Source organism: Grammomys surdaster, unplaced genomic scaffold (genome assembly GCF_004785775.1).
Source record: "Grammomys surdaster isolate TR1022 unplaced genomic scaffold, NIH_TR_1.0 126219, whole genome shotgun sequence".
NCBI classification, from domain to species: domain Eukaryota; kingdom Metazoa; phylum Chordata; class Mammalia; order Rodentia; family Muridae; genus Grammomys; species Grammomys surdaster.
Genome location: NW_021621022.1, coordinates 2,277,699 through 2,293,024, shown reverse-complemented (window position 1 = coordinate 2,293,024; position 15,326 = coordinate 2,277,699). Strand labels below are relative to the sequence as shown.

General features: G+C 46.7%; 1 protein-coding gene across 1 annotated transcript; it reads left to right on the top strand.

Annotated features, from left to right (window-relative positions):
• Positions 1-2,434: 2,434 nt before the first annotated feature.
• Neil2 (nei like DNA glycosylase 2) lies at positions 2,435-13,249 on the top strand. Its single transcript, XM_028758861.1, has 5 exons — positions 2,435-2,496; positions 4,256-4,409; positions 7,584-7,927; positions 10,029-10,225; positions 12,657-13,249. Exons 2-5 carry the CDS (start codon positions 4,272-4,274, stop codon positions 12,968-12,970), a joined length of 993 nt encoding a protein of 330 aa, XP_028614694.1. The 5' UTR covers positions 2,435-2,496; positions 4,256-4,271; the 3' UTR covers positions 12,971-13,249.
• The last annotated feature ends 2,077 nt before the right edge of the window (positions 13,250-15,326 follow it).

Below are 15,326 nucleotides of genomic sequence, written 5' to 3'. Positions count from 1 at the left end.
TACAGATTTCAAGTCACACGTCGAAATTCACAGAACTACTATGGAACCAAGACATAAAACCTGTCTATTGGATTCCAGAATTCCACTCTCATAGAATAAGAATCTTACTATCTGGGGAGCCCCTGCACAGCCTGAATTGAACAATCCTTATTTTATGAGTGTTTCCTAACTAATATCGCAAGCATTCACTCAACAAATGTGACTTCCTAGATGCACTCTCTAGGCCAGAGAGTGGTCTTTATTTATACAAGCAGCGTCGGTGCCAGAAAGGCACGTCTCTGCTCCTGCAACAGATTTCTCACAATCTACACTTAGGCGTTCCTGAGTGACTCATACACATATCAGGGTTTACAGAGTGTGGCTTTACGTCTGTAACACCATGACATAGATGTTCCATTTAAAGGCTGGATTTAGGTATTGTTTTCTCACAGCTAATGAGGCAGTCTGGGTAAAATCTTTCCACGGTGACTTGCACATGGTGTGTGCTCAGTAAACTGTACTTGTGACTATAAGTGACAGCAGCAAACTGTGAAACGTTCATTTTCTCAGCTGCACGGTCCCTTGGGCTCAGAAGACACCTCTTAGGTGCACAGCTCTGATTCCACCAGATAAGGCCAGGCTTATCTCTAGGATATGGCTTCTCCCCAGCACAGTCTACAATATACAATAGGGGTGTGTGTGTGTGTGTGTCTGGAAGCTGCACAGGAGCACACTGTATCCTGTAGAAGATGTGAGTCTCCTAAGACACCAGATATAGAAAGTGGGAAAGCATGCCCTGGTGCTTATATATACAAAAAGTAGGGACCCCCTTCTGCAAATGTTGTACCTTCAAGCTCACCCTCTGCCTTGAGGGGAACTCTGTACCTCTCAGACACCAGAGGCCTTCCTCCTTACTACCTGTTCTACAGCCAGCAATAGGGTAGAAGGCTAGTGGAACTGCTCCTTGAAGCAGGACTGTCTCCCTGTGCTGGCCAAGTCCAGAGACTGGTACCTTAGCTACTTCTGAAGGCCTCCTCGGAGTTCACCAAAGGTCCCTTGACATCCTATAAAGTGCTTGTCCCAACCCTTCTTGGAGTCCTGTCTTTGAATAACCTGCTGCCATCTTTAACCTTCCAAGTAAAAACTTCAACACACAACTTTTTAAAAGTGTATAGTAAAAATTCAAAGACTATTAAAATCATATAAAGCAAAAGTAAATAAATCTCTCTCTTTAAAAGTGCTACAGGCCAGGTGTGCTAGCTGTGTTTAAAATCCCAGTACTAAAGAAACTAAGTTTGGAGGTTCACCCAGGAGTTCAGGGCTAGCCAAGCTTTGTCTCAAAAATACAAAACCCTGACAAAAAACCTTTTCGAAGGGTGTGGAGAAATTGAAATGTCTGTCTTGGCCTGAGCCAAGAGAATCATAGGATTCTGAGTATTTGCCTTTTCTCGGTACCAGTTCACTCTTTCCCAGATTCTTACTGACAAGCCTGGGAGAAGTTATGGGGAGACTTCAGGTGTCTGTGTGTGTCTGTGTGTGTGTGTGTGTGTGTGTGTGTGTGCGCGCGCGTGTGCGTGTTCCTGTGCGTGTTGGGGGTGAGAGGGGGTAGCTCAGAGGTATAGTGATTCTGGAAGGTAGGTGGGCGGGGGTGGGGAGTGGAGAGGGGGGGGGGAGAGAGACAGAAACAAAGAGAGAGAGACAGAGAGACAGACAGAGAGCGTGGGTGCGTGCTGCGCCTCCAGTGGTCACCCCGGGAAGGAGACCGCAACAGCCTTCCCACCTGTCAGAGGAGCCCGCGAGGAGACGCCTCCATCACCCATCCCAAAGTGAACCCCACCTCCAGCGCCACCAGAAGAGAAACCTGCAGCTCCCCCTCTGGGTGCACCCCACCTCCTGTACCCCCAGGGAAAAGCATGTAGTTCCATCTCAGAAGACGCCTCAACTCCAAAGCTTCCAAGACAGGAGCCCGCAGCAGCTCCCCACCCACCTCCAAGACCAGCTCAGCCGGGGGGTGGGGGTGGGGGGTAGCCCTTGAGTCCCGGAAGTAACTTCTGGTCCACTCGGGGAGAAGCCCGTGGGATCCCAGCCACCGGGCTACAGTGCCCGCGCGCTCCGGCCGGCTGAATGCGTCCTCCCCGCCCTAGTCTGGAAGACACAAGTGGATAGAGATCCTGCTGCCGCAGCTTGGGACCGGTCCCGGAGAGTATAGCTTCCTAGGGCCCGCCTGGGCCTCCTCCCTACCCTCTGTAGACCGCACACGTGCACGTAGTCAACACTTGTTTTCACAGCAAAATTAAGCAGTGTCTCTTCCGGACACGCGCAGCCTGGTCGTAAGTTTGTTTTTGTTGATCACCTTGCCTCCCGACTCCCAGGCCCTCGTGACCCTCATGTGTTCTCTCCGCCTTCAGTCGCAACAAAGAGTTAGGAAAGCAGTGGACTAAGACTCTCCCTGGCTCCTGGAGAAAAGGACCACGTCCTGCGCAGCCTGGCCACCTTGCCCTAGCAACGGAGCTCAAGGTTCTCAGCAGCTCATCCCATTACTTTCCTGTCCATCAAACCATTCCCAGGAGCGGAGAATTTGTTTGTTTGATTGTTTGTTTGTTTGATTGATTGATTGATTGATTGATTGATTGATTGATTTGAGACAAGGCCTTTATGTAGTCCGGGTTCTCTCTGTAGACCAGGTATAACCAGGCTTAAGATCTAATTCATTTTCAAGGCTATCACAGGCTAGCCTTGAACTCTCTGAGTGACCCCTGCCACTGCCTCCAGAGTGCTAGGATTAAAGGCTTGCCGGGAGAGATTTAAGATTATGCTGCATTGTACTGGCAGCCTTTTCCAGAACTTTCTCTTCGGGTAGCCAGGAAGACTCTGAGGTTAGAGGTAGTTAGGGTACTGGTGCCTGGCAAGCTGCCTTCCAACCCAGCAGTTTTCCCTGAAGGCTTGAGTAGGTGAACTTTTGCCACATTTCCAAGAGTGTGAGTGGAAGTCCACGCGGGGATGAATTTAGTTAAGCATTGTTGAGGCCTTAGCACAGTTGGTAAAGAGACTGCCTAGCTTGCAGGATGCCCTGGGTTTGAGGATAAGCCAGGAGTTGTGATGTGCTGGAATGACAGTACTCTGGAGGTGGAGACCATTCATCCACAGTGGCCTATAGGCCAAATCCTGTCTCAAGACAGAAAGAAAAATTGCATTATTGAATGTGTTATTTATGAAACTATGAGCATTAGCAGGATGTCTGAAGCATCCTGATTCTTTGATTAAAGTATAAATTTTAAATGTCTTGGAGTTGTATGTGGCTCACACTTGAGAGACTCAGGCAGGAGGATTGTTCAGAGAGTTCAAAACCAGCCTGGGCTACAGAGTGAGGCTTAACAACAACCATCCTGGCTTTTAGAAACACTGCAACAGTAACTACCCGCTGTATGCCTTTGTTAATTTTCACCTCAATTTATGAGCCTGGTGCTAGTGAGTGGCAGGTGAGGTTAGGTAGAGCTTTGAGTGGGGATGGGGGAATGACTCTTGCTCAGTAAAGTCTGGGTGTAGGCTACCCAGGCTATCTCATCCTGGTGGCTCTTGGTGACTTCGGATGATTGAGGACAGGGAGGGGAGGGGTGACGTGTAGACCTGCCTTGCCTTTACTGTGGCTTTTCAGCCACCAGGCATATTATCAGGAGTTAAGCTGGTTGGCAGCTGCCCTGCCTGGCTGGTGTCTTCTTGTCATGGTTCCAAGTTCTGACAGCGCTGTGGTCACAGATAGAGAACCATTTCATGACTAGTGCAGATCTCCTTTATCTGAGGTGGTCCTGAGTGAGCCGGATCCAGTATGGATCAGTCAGAAGAAGGTTGGGATGAAAGTTTGAGGATACCTAGGACTACATAGTTCCAGCTCACTAAGAGCTACATAGTAAGACTCTGCCTTAAGAACCAACCAAACAAGGAAGGAGTGACCAACCACTGAGGTGGCAGCGTCAACGAAGTAGACAGTACCTGTTACATGACACCTAGCACACTATAGTGATTAGTATTTGCTGTATGGACAGGGGTGAGGGGCCAGGAAGAGAAACCATTGCTGAGAAGCTGGCTCTTCCCCTGCTCCAGCTCAGTCTTCTCTGAGATGTTATTTCTGTCCACCCCCGACCCCCAGTTCAGCTCTGGTTTTGGCATCTGTATTCTCAAAGTGGGTGGCCCAGACTCGCTCCTTGGGGTGCCACACTAGTGATCAGACACACTGGGCTAAGAGAGGACCAGGCTAAATCAGAGGTCTCCTTTGTAGCTTTCTGCCTGCAGAGATGCCAGAAGGACCGTCTGTGAGGAAGTTTCACCATCTTGTCTCCCCCTTTGTGGGCCAGAAGGTGATCAAGACAGGGGGCAGCAGTAAGAAGCTACACCCTGTCACCTTTCAGTCTCTGTGGCTCCAGGATGCTCAGGTGAGTTTTGCTTCCCCAGGTCTCACACAGCTGTGCTGGTTCACACCACCTCCCCTAGAGACATAGCCTTGAAGATGTCTAGTGATATCCTTTCTTTAAGCATTGGACAGCCATGCTAGGACTGCATGTGGCTCTCCTCTCAGTGTGATGTATCTTGTCACAATGGACTGGGGGCTGTGAAGAATGTATGAAAGGGACGGACCTGACGACCCCACACAGGATCAGAACTTCTCCCGTTGACATATATGCACCTCTGGTGCCATGCCACGGGCTCCCACAGGCCAGCTGTGAAGTAAGGAATGAGCACTATCAAGGGTCTAAATTCAGACCTCGTCCCTAATGGGAGTCAGAATTCCTTCAAGGCACTCAGGACTCTGTGGACTCACTGTTGGTATAGGTCCAAACTCAGTGCGACATCATCCTCATCTGTATAAATAGGCAGAGCTTCCCCTTCTCTCTCTTTCCTCCCTCTTCCCCCCCCCCCCCGTCTATCTTTCTTTAATAAATCCCACTCCCGTGGAACCGGTCTTGTTGCTTCTTTTCCCGTGGAACTGGTCACAGATCTTACACTCACCCCTGCCCGTCTCTCTGGCCTTTGCACCCACCCCAAGTTCTTCTTTGCTCACACTAGTTGCCTGCAGATCAGTTAGTCCTTACCCTGGGTGTGCCCATGCTTCCCCTGCTTGGGCACATCTTTCCTTTTTTTCTTCAGCTCTGTTACCACTCCTGTCTCTTCAGGTTACTATGGTAACTTTAGTCTCTCTTCAGATTCTCCTAGGTCATCCTGTCCTGCCTGTTTTACACTGGCTGGTCCTCTGTACTTCTGGGATACCCTCTACTTCTTCCTTTTGCATCCTTAGTGCCAAGGCTGTCCTTCACGTTGAGTGGGGAGACAGGAGCAGGGAAAGGCTGTATCCTCGTCAGTCCTGTATTCCTGCTTAGCTATGAGAATCTGCATGGAGGAGGTGTGGGATGGATTTTGTGCAGTGACACGTAGTTGCTGCTGCTGCTGCTTAGCTGTGTATTCTGAAGCAAGTTCTCATTTTCTTAGCTGTAATATCTTCAACTGTAGATGGTGTAGTAAAACACTTTTTGTGGTGGTTCAATTGAGAATGATCCCCAAAGGCTCCTATATTTGAATGCTTGGTCATCGGAGAGTTGGGAATGATTAGGAGGTGTGACCTTATTGGAGAAGATGTGATCTAATTGATCCAATGAGAGTGGCCTATGGGGTTTTAAAAGCCCAGGCCAGGCCCAGTCTCCTCCTCTGCCTGCTGCCTATGATTCAGGATGTAAAGCTGTCAGTAAAAGGAGTTTATTTGCCTGAAGTAATTGTCGTCTCTGATGCTTATTGCCTCAATCTGATAACTTGGGCCTAGCCCTGGCAGCCTCTAACCTTCATACAATGTTATGTAGGCCTAGAATGTTTTCAGCCTCTGAGACTTGCTACTGAATACGCTCACCTCTTCCTAGTTCTTTCTGATCTCTGGCTGGCTGATTCAACTCAGCTGTTCTGGCTTAAACTCCTCTCCAAGCTGACTGATTCAGCCTAGCTTCTCTTGGCTTCTGCTTGGCCTCATACTAACTTTGGTAATACATTCTCATCTTCTGGCTCCTTCTCATTCTCTGGCTCTTTGTGTCTGTCTTCATCTCTGTCTAGCTTGTTATCTCTCTGCATCCTGTCTCTGTACAGCTGTCCCCGTAACAGAGCCTCCTTTTCTTTTCTCTTTTTTTCTCTCTCTGTGCTTTCTTAAGTAGGTTCCCTTTCCTCTCACCTCTCCTGAGAGTTGAGCATATCCTATTCTGTCAAATCTTTCTCTGATTCATCACTTTGTCTGCCACTCAACTAGATATCACTTTCAAATACAGTGCTTCCTTCCTTCTACAAACTAACTTTACCTTCATTGTCTGGGATTAAAGATGTATTAAGGGCATGTCTGTATTCCAGCCAGAGGGATTAAAGGTGTGTACTAAGGGTTGAGCCACACCACAACTAGAAGCAGGTTTTTTTGTTTTTTTGTTTTTTTCATAAATATCACCTCAGAGTCACAGTGTGATCACATATCCTGCAACAGCTATCAGATGCTGTTCTAGCACCATGCCTGTTTGCTTCCTGCCATGATGATAATGGACTAATCCTCTGAAACTGTAAGCAAGCTCCCAATTAAATACCTTTTTTCTAAGACTTGTCTTGGTCCCGATGTCTCTTCACAACAACAGAGCAAGGACTAAGACACACTTATTTGATCAAACTCTTGTAGGAATAGACTTTATACCTGACACTAAATATGTTATGTACCTGATAATTGCTAGTTCTCTCCTTCCACTGTACACACGCACGTGGGTACACATACTAATAACCTACAGAACTATTCTTTGAGTGGAAGATGGCTTATAATCCTTCACCTATACTTCATCTTTGGAAACTGAGACCCTAAACTGTCTAAGTTTAGGAGTCCAAGTTTTCCAAACTTCAGGCTGGTGGCCTCTTTGTAGAGACTGTCCTGAATGGTTTGAGTCCCGTGGTTTTGATGTTCCACCACTTACTTTGATAGTTGTCACAGAACTGGCACTTATATATCACTGAATAGATTTGGGAACAGATGAATTTGTGGGCCTAGAAAAACCTGTCATGAAGTAATTGAAAGAATGACCCTTTGTGGCTGGGCAGTGGTGGCGCACGCCTTTAATCCCAGCACTTGGGAGGCAGAGGCAGGTGGATTTCTGAGTTCGAGGCCAGCCTGGTCTACAGAGTGAGTTCCAAGACAGCCAAGGTTATACAGAGAAACCCTGTCTCGAGAAACAAAAAAAAACAAAAAAAGAAAAAGAAAAAGAAAAAGAAAAAGAATGACCCTTTGTATAATCCTTGAGTGGGTTCCTGAAATCTTTGGGAACACCTCTCCTAGGTTGTTCTGGGTGGCCTTGCTGTCTGACATAGACTTATGATCACTAATCTATCTCCCGAAGCTGCTTCCAGGCACCTGCTGGTCACACCTCTGGGACAAAAGGGAAAAGGACACAGAGAAATCCTGTGTGCTGGGGAAGCTATGAGAGAGAGGAAGGAACAGACTGTTGGCAGCTAGCTGTTTGTGAAGCTTTGACACTTGTGAGGGTCTCTAAGGGTCAATGTATGTCATGTTTGTTTGTTTGTTTGTTTGTTTTTGTTTTTCCCAGGTGCATGGAAAAAAATTATTCCTTCAGTTTGATCCAGATGAGGAGATGGAGCCACTCGGCAGCAGCCCACAGCCTGTCCGAGGATTGTGGCAGAAAGAGGCTGTGGACGCAGAGCTCACCTTGGGTCCCAATGCTCAGGAACCCAATGCAGGCCCCTCTGGATCTGGGGAGCCTGTTCCCAGTAGATCTGATGGCCCAGATGATCCTGGGGGAAAGAACCCTTTAGTAGGTGCCCAGAGGTGGCTGGAGGTCAGGTTTGGTTTGTTTGGCAGTATCTGGGTGAATGACTTCTCCAGAGCAAAGAAAGCTAACAAAAGAGGTGACTGGAGAGACCCAGTGCCCAGGTAATGGTGTGACATATGCAGGGGTCCTAGTGGGGTCTACCATGTTTATGCAGCCCCCTCTGTGGAAAGGCATGGCTGAGGGCCACACTTAGGGATGTGCAGGTCTTGCTCGGCAAAAAGGGTGCACATTCACCCATAAGAACTGGACCTGTACCCACATGATTGTATCTGCCTAGGTCCTGGAGTGAAGAGGATGGGGTTTCCAGCCAATGTGGTACTTGAGGATGAGCTGTCTCAGGAGAAAAGCATATGTCTAGACTCTTTTTGCTCTGAATTTAGGGTTATAGTTTTCCCAGTTATTTAATTTGTAGATATTGAGAAAAAATTAGTGCATAAAGCTCTGTGTGTGCGTGTGTCATGTTGCTTCCTTAAAGGGCAGCTCCCAATTGCCCCTGGAAGAGCATGATTTTTTTTTTTCAAATTTGAATCAAGCTTTACTTAAATATTAACCAGGATGGACTCTGGTCAGGTTCACTTTGGGATCCCAGGGAGTCACCAGGAATGCACACTCTAATGGCTGGTTTTGCCCAGGGGCTGGCATCGGGCTGTTTGTATACATGCCAGCAATGAACATGGTCTATTTTGTTATCATTGCATGAGTGTGTGCACCTTGGTTGTGCATGTGGAGGTCAGAGGACCACTTTCGGGAGTTGATGCTCTCCTCTTACTGTGGATTGTGGAGAGTAAACTTAGGTTAAGGTTTCATGGCAAGCTTAGGATGTCTGAACAGCCTCATGCTGCAAGTTTTTAAGCTTTGGGATATTAAGTTTGATAATATGTGTTGTCAGGATTGTCTCCAGCCCAGCGTACATCCCTTGAGTGTGTTTGTAAAGCATTTTGGCACTTGGAGTTTTTAAGTTTTGTGTAGTCAGTGGTCGCTACTGACTTTCCCTTGTAGCAAAGGATTCCCCTTCTACTAGTCACACAGTGTTTATAAGTGTGATGGGTCCTTCTGTGCAAGACCTCTGAGGCTCACTTCCAGTCCTTGAAAGAGAAATTTTTATTGTATTTATCTACTTATTTATAGTGCGTGTGTGTCTGTGTGTCTGTGTGTCTGTGTGCGTGTGTATCCATGAATATGCCGCAGCACATGTGTTGAGATTAGGGGACAACTTTCAGCAGTTGTTCTGGAGATCAAAGTCAAGTTGTCAAAGTTGATGGCAAGAATCTGTGTCCTCTGAGTCATCTTGCCAGCTCTGACAATTAAAAACAAGAAGGAAAAAAGAGAGAGAGAGAGAGAGAGAGAGAGAGAGACATAGCTGCATTATTCCTGACTAGCCTAAGCTAGTTTCAAATTCATAATCTTCCTGTCTCAGCCTCGCTTCATGCTGGGATTATGGACATGTGCCCACCTCCTAGCTTCCGGAAGTTGTCTCTGCTCTTCCCAGGAGCACTAACTAGGTCAGAATGGACTCAGGCTCTGCAGCTTCCGGTGTAGAGGCAGCGCTGCTTGGATTAGCTATCCCTACAAAGAATCCCATTATTTCTTTACTGAAGTGTGTGAGATGGCCTTTCTTCGCTTAACATCCAAGAGGCTTAGGGGCACATATGTGTAGGGCTTGGTTAATCTGGCCTGAAACTGGAAGTGATGCCATCTTTGCCACCATTTCTTCATCTTCTCCCTAATGAGCTCCCACCAACTCCCAGTACTGGTTCCACTAACCTCCTGGATTCAGACTTTCAGTTTTCCATCATCAACATGGATTGCTGCAATGTATTAGAAAACAATGTATATTCATATTTTACTTCATACTTTTGACCCTGAGGTGTTTATGATTCTGACCATGGGACCTTAACTTTTCAATTTGATCCAGACTAGTATAGAAACTTAATGTGAAGATGACCTGATGGCATATGGGAATAGTAACTATGTATAAATGGGACTTACATAGTGGTCATTGTACATACCTGTGACATGGTTATATAGCAGTAACTATATGGTGATGTACATTGATAGTTGCATGTGTCAGCTGATTATACTTATGAAGTGACTCTACAGGGGACTGTTTATGAATGTATGCGTTGACCACACAGTGGTGGTTGTAATGTGTGATCTCGTTATGTGTGAGAACACCATATGTATGATCTCTTGTCTCCTCAGGCTGGTACTCCATTTTAGTGGTGGTGGTTTCCTGGCATTTTATAATTGCCAGATGTCATGGAGCCCTCCCCCAGTGATTGAGCCCTCCTGTGACATCTTGTCTGAAAAGTTCCATCGAGGACAAGCTTTGGTAGCCCTAAGCCAGGCTCAGCCTGTGTGCTACACACTCTTGGACCAGAGATACTTCTCAGGATTAGGTAAGACCTGTGTGATGGGAAGGCACCCCACAGAGTTGATTAATGGAAGGGTCACTCATCTGTAGGACAGTCAGGACTTAAGGACCACTATCCCAGTTGTGCCAGCACTGTTGGTTTTAAGGTTGGTTTATCCCTTGAGTTTAGACTCAGGTTAGTTTAGGAAGGTCCTCACTTCTTTCTCTGGCATAACATTCACATGATAGTGTTTACTGCCCTAGAGGCAGCGGAACCTGGGAAAAATGGACCTGATAAATGAGGAAGATAACTTTATTCAAAGCATCAGACAATGTATACTCTGAGGGCTAAGAGAATGGTCACCTGAGTAAAGCTCTCATGAGTTCAGTCTGTAAACAATCACAAGGACAAGCCACATGTGGCAAAAACATGTTTTTCCATGAAGATATTGTATTAAGGTTCTCTAGAGTCACAGAGCTTATGGAATATCTCTATATATTAAGGGGAATTTATTGTAATGACTTACAGTATGTAGTCCAGCTAACCCAACAATGGGCAGCTTTGAATGAGCAGTCCAAGAATTCAGTAGTTGCTAAGTCCCACGTGGCTAGTTGTTTCATCTGATCTTCTGTATAAGCTGGAATCCTGAAACAGTAGGTTCCAACAGATGTGCTGACAAATAAGTGGAAGCAGGCGAAGAAGAGTGTTCTTCCTTCTTCCGGTGTCCTTGTGTAGGCCTCCAGCAGAAGGTTAAAGATGTGTACCACCATGCCTAGATCTGGAACTTGCTTTGTTCCAGGAAGACCTTGAACCCAGAGATCTGTGTTCCTCGGTCTCCTGGGACTAAAGGCATGCACTACCTTGTTACCTTGCCTGGGCCTAAGTTTTTCATGGCCTCTATGCCTTAAGATCTCCATGTCAAGATCCAGGTCAGAAACCTGTGTCTTCCAACCTCAAGATCTGGATCACAGGTGTGCCCTCCATTTCCAGATTATAGTAATTCCAGATGTAGGCAAGTTGACAACCAGAAATATCCATCACAGATCTATAAACAAATAACAGCCAGTTGTATGAACAATGAAGTAAACTCACCCCAATCTGATATATCTGGGAAGAGCATGGAAACACATTCCAAGAATAATTCCATGTTTTGAAGAAACTGAGGTCACAAGATTCTTACCTTGTTTTCTTGGAGTTTTCTCACAAGCACTCAGAATTCTCCTCGAGTGATTCCATTCTTGGACCATGTTCTGACATGATAGGACTGTCATGAGCCTTCTGATGCAATATCAGTGTGACCTCCTGACAGGGATCGCACTGTGCACCTGGCATCCTCTAAAACCTGGTGACCTACAGAGCACATAGAAGGATCTGGATTAAGTCATGCTGGGAATGGTTGTCCTGAAGGCCGTTAGAAGAGAGGGAGGAGTGTGCCCACAGGTAGATAGGAGTGTGCAGTGATACTGAGGATCATAGTCTTTCTACAAGCCAAATTCTAGAGGGAATTCAGGAATAAGAGTAGAAAACCTGTCAGGGGTCTTGATCCATCCTAAAGGGCCTGTAGGTAGCAGTTCCTTAGTCACTGAAGTCCACTGGCAAACTCTTGGGCAGTAGACTTCTGATATCAAAGCAGAGTCAGGTATCAGGTCAGCTCCAGGCTCTTAGAAGCCAAGAGAAAGAAGCAGGTCTCTGCTCTGGGGAACTTAGTAATGAAACTGTGAGCATTTCCAGCTGAGACCAGGAATGCTGTACTTTTTAGTACTGGGAGGGCCGTTTTCGGCCCATAGGAGAGCAGTAAAGGCCACCACAACTGGCTGTTAAAGCAGTTGCTATTGGCATAGCTGCGTCCATATACAAAGTATGACTTGCCTGCCATGAATATAGTTCATGCTGAGAAGGTGGGAAAGCGCTGTGCTCTCATGGGAGAACCAGTGGAGTCTGTTTCTGTGCCAGGAGGATGAACAAGGTTTCCAGAAGTGGCTTTTGGATGTGTACAGAGACATGACTACACAATGTACTGGTGAGAGCCAGCGTGACTCACATGACTCCAGGGGCACAGTCCAGTCCTTATGCTGTTCCACGGGATAATCACTTGTTAGCTTTCCCTTTTATTCAGATGAGGAAACTAAAGTAAAAGGCACCTTGCTGGTAAGCAGTGCAGCTGAGATGAGTCCAGGTAGGACTCGGCTGTAACTGCAAGTGAGATTATGAAACTCTTGGGGAGAAAGTCAACTGTTCAGTCTCTTGCCTTCATGTGCCATTTGCTCTCCTTAGCAAGGTCATTGCTCAGCAACCAGCAAGATGGACCCCACTCGTCATCACTTAAGACACATTGTGAGCTAGTGTGGTGGCACATATCCCTAACTCAACACTTAGAAGGCAAAGCAGGGGGATCAGGAGTTTAGCCTAGGCTACATAGCAAGTTTGAGGCTATGTAGACAGTATTTCCTACCCTCAAGTCTCTCTTTGTTTTCAGGGAACATTATAAAGAATGAAGCCTTGTACAGAGCAAGGATCCATCCCCTCTCTCTTGGTTCATTCCTGAATTCTTCCTCTCTGGAGGCCCTTGTGGATCATGTGGTGGAGTTCAGTAAGGACTGGCTTCAGGACAAATTCCAAGGCAAGGAACGGCACACACAGATCTACCAGAAGGAACGATGTCCTTCGGGTCACCAGGTCATGAAGGAGACATTTGGGCCTCCAGATGGGTTCCAGAGGCTCACCTGGTGGTGCCCTCAATGCCAGCCCCAGCTGCCATCCAAGGGGCCACAGACTCTACTGTCCTCCTAAAACATGTGGCCTTTGCCATGGGACTTGTAGCCTTGGAGATCCAGATACTGTGTGTCCTGAGAGAAGGGTGTAGGCAGGGATAGTATTACAGATCAGGGTAAGGTCAGGAGGGTCAGTATGGTTGACACGCATCCCATTGGATTATGCCTCAGCCCCAGCATTCATAGTGATAGATGTTTTTCTTTTCTAGTTAACTCTATATAATCCCACCATGCTGTCAAAATCTGGACAGTGGGCTGGGGGAAACTGCCTGGAGCAGCAGTGAGTCTGAAAAGACAGTGTCTGGGGGTGTGCAGCTTCTGGGGAGAGAAGAGCTGGAGGAGACCGCTGGAGGGGGGGTGGGGAGAACTGGCAGGATGAATAGCTGGGGGATACTATATTCCCAGGCTATGTTGCTAATGGTGTGCTGTGCTGTTTTGGGAACTGGTTGATTTTGAGTCCCTCCATTTTCTTTCTTCTTTCCCTTGAAGGAGTCAGGGATAGGGGCAAAGCTTCAGGAAGGTATTGCTGGTCAGCCTACCTGGTGCCCTCCCAGTGACTAGAGACTCCAAGGTAGACAGGAAGGTATGCCCAGAGACTGAGAAAAGCCAGCTGTTGGTTTACCCCTTAAGTTGGGCATTTGTTGACTGTTGATGTTTGAAGAATTTGTGTGTGTCTGGGGATGTAAAGAAACAACCCTTCAGTTTGTTAGCAACAGCTTTATGGAACTGGCAGCAGTTGAAAATAAAACGATGTGATATTTTCTGTTGTCTTCATTAGGCCGAAGTGTTTTGTATGTTTGTTTGTTTTTTGTTTTTGTTTCTGTTTTGTGGTGCTGAAATGGAATGCAGGGGGCTTCACTTGTGCTAACCATTCAGCTACTTGTGCTAAGTACTTGTGCTTAGTACTTGTGCTAAGTACTCAGGTACTCAGTGTAGTACCACTGAGCTACTTCCAGTACTCACCCCGGTGAAGGTGGCCTTGCAGGGTTGGCCTGGTGAATGCACTTGGGAGCGGGACAGAAAGGAAGTAAAACCTGCCCTTCTGCCTTGGAGAACTTGGAGAACTTGGCTTCGGTGGCCCTCCTCTGGCAGATGGTGTGATTTTTGAGAGACATTGAAAACAGTGGGTGATGGTTCACTTTTCCTGCTCTGAAATCAACTCTTGACCGTTATCAGTAGCGATCGTGTGACACTCAAGGTGAACTGAGCAGCAGTGATGCTCATCCCTCATTGAGGGGTCATCCCACACTGAAGTCACCTGCAGTGAGGGCTCACCCTTCCTAAATGATTTTTTTGTAATGTGGATGCATATTTTGTCTGCATGTATGTCTGTGTACCATATGTATGTAGTGCCTACAGATGTCAGATGACATTGGATTCCCCTTAGGATTGACTGGAGTTACATTGTGAGCTGTCACGTGACTATTGAAAATCAAACCCTGGTTCTCTGGAAAAGAATCCAGTACTCTTAACCCCTGAGCCATCTCTCCAGTCCACTTTTAAAAATAGTCTTTTACTTTGATATCTATCTATCTATCTATCTATCTATCTATCTATCTATCTAGTATGTGGACATGAGTGCTGTGTCCTTGGAAGCCAGAAGAGATTGTTGGAATCTCCTGATTTACAGGCAGTTGTGATCTGTCCTGTGTGGGTGGTGGGAATTATACTTGAGTCCTCTGGAAAAACATTAAGTGCCCTTAACCACTAAGCTGCATGTCTAGCTGCTGGCACACCCTTGGATGCTCACCCACTCCAGCCTCTCACCTCTTAGGTCATACTCATAACTCATGGAGATGGACACTTAATCATTTAAAAATACAATTTTTATTATTTTTAAGGAGATTTTATTTTTGATGATGTGTGTGTCTCGTGTGGGGTTATCTGCAAAATAATGCGGGTACCCGAGGTGGTCAGATCCCCTGAAGCTGGATTCACAGGATTTATGAGCCACCTAACTTGAGTTCTGGGAATCAAACTTGGGTCCTCTAGAAAAGCACTGTGTATTCTTAATAAGCCATTTCCTTAGTCCTGAGCACCTGTTCTTAAATGTCCTTACCTGAAGTCTGGGGAGGCTATGGAATTTAAGACCATACCGTTAAGCTGACTATGGCGGCACACATCCCAGCTATCCAGGAGGCTGGGGCCATAGGCGCTGGTGTTTTAGGCCAACCTAAACACTGCCTCAAAGGGAAAACAGTGAACAAGGTTTAATGTCCATGTCAAACGTAAGTTTGCTACAGCAAAACAAACCAAAACAAACAAAAATAAACCCCAAAACCTCAGCTCTCCCATCTGTGCTAGAGATGTCCTCAGTGTGCCCAGATGACTGATGGCAAATGGTCTCAGAGTGGTATCAAAGGCCTCAGACATCA

Excerpts from the sequence above, each read along its gene's own strand:
- Neil2 (XM_028758861.1), top strand. The coding sequence starts at position 4,272 with ATGCCAGAAGGACCGTCTGTGAGGAAGTTTCACCATCTTGTCTCCCCC. Across the intron at positions 4,410-7,583 it reads TGTGGCTCCAGGATGCTCAG|GTGCATGGAAAAAAATTATT; the intron begins GTGAGTTTTGCT and ends TGTTTTTCCCAG. Across the intron at positions 10,226-12,656 it reads GAGATACTTCTCAGGATTAG|GGAACATTATAAAGAATGAA; the intron begins GTAAGACCTGTG and ends CTTTGTTTTCAG.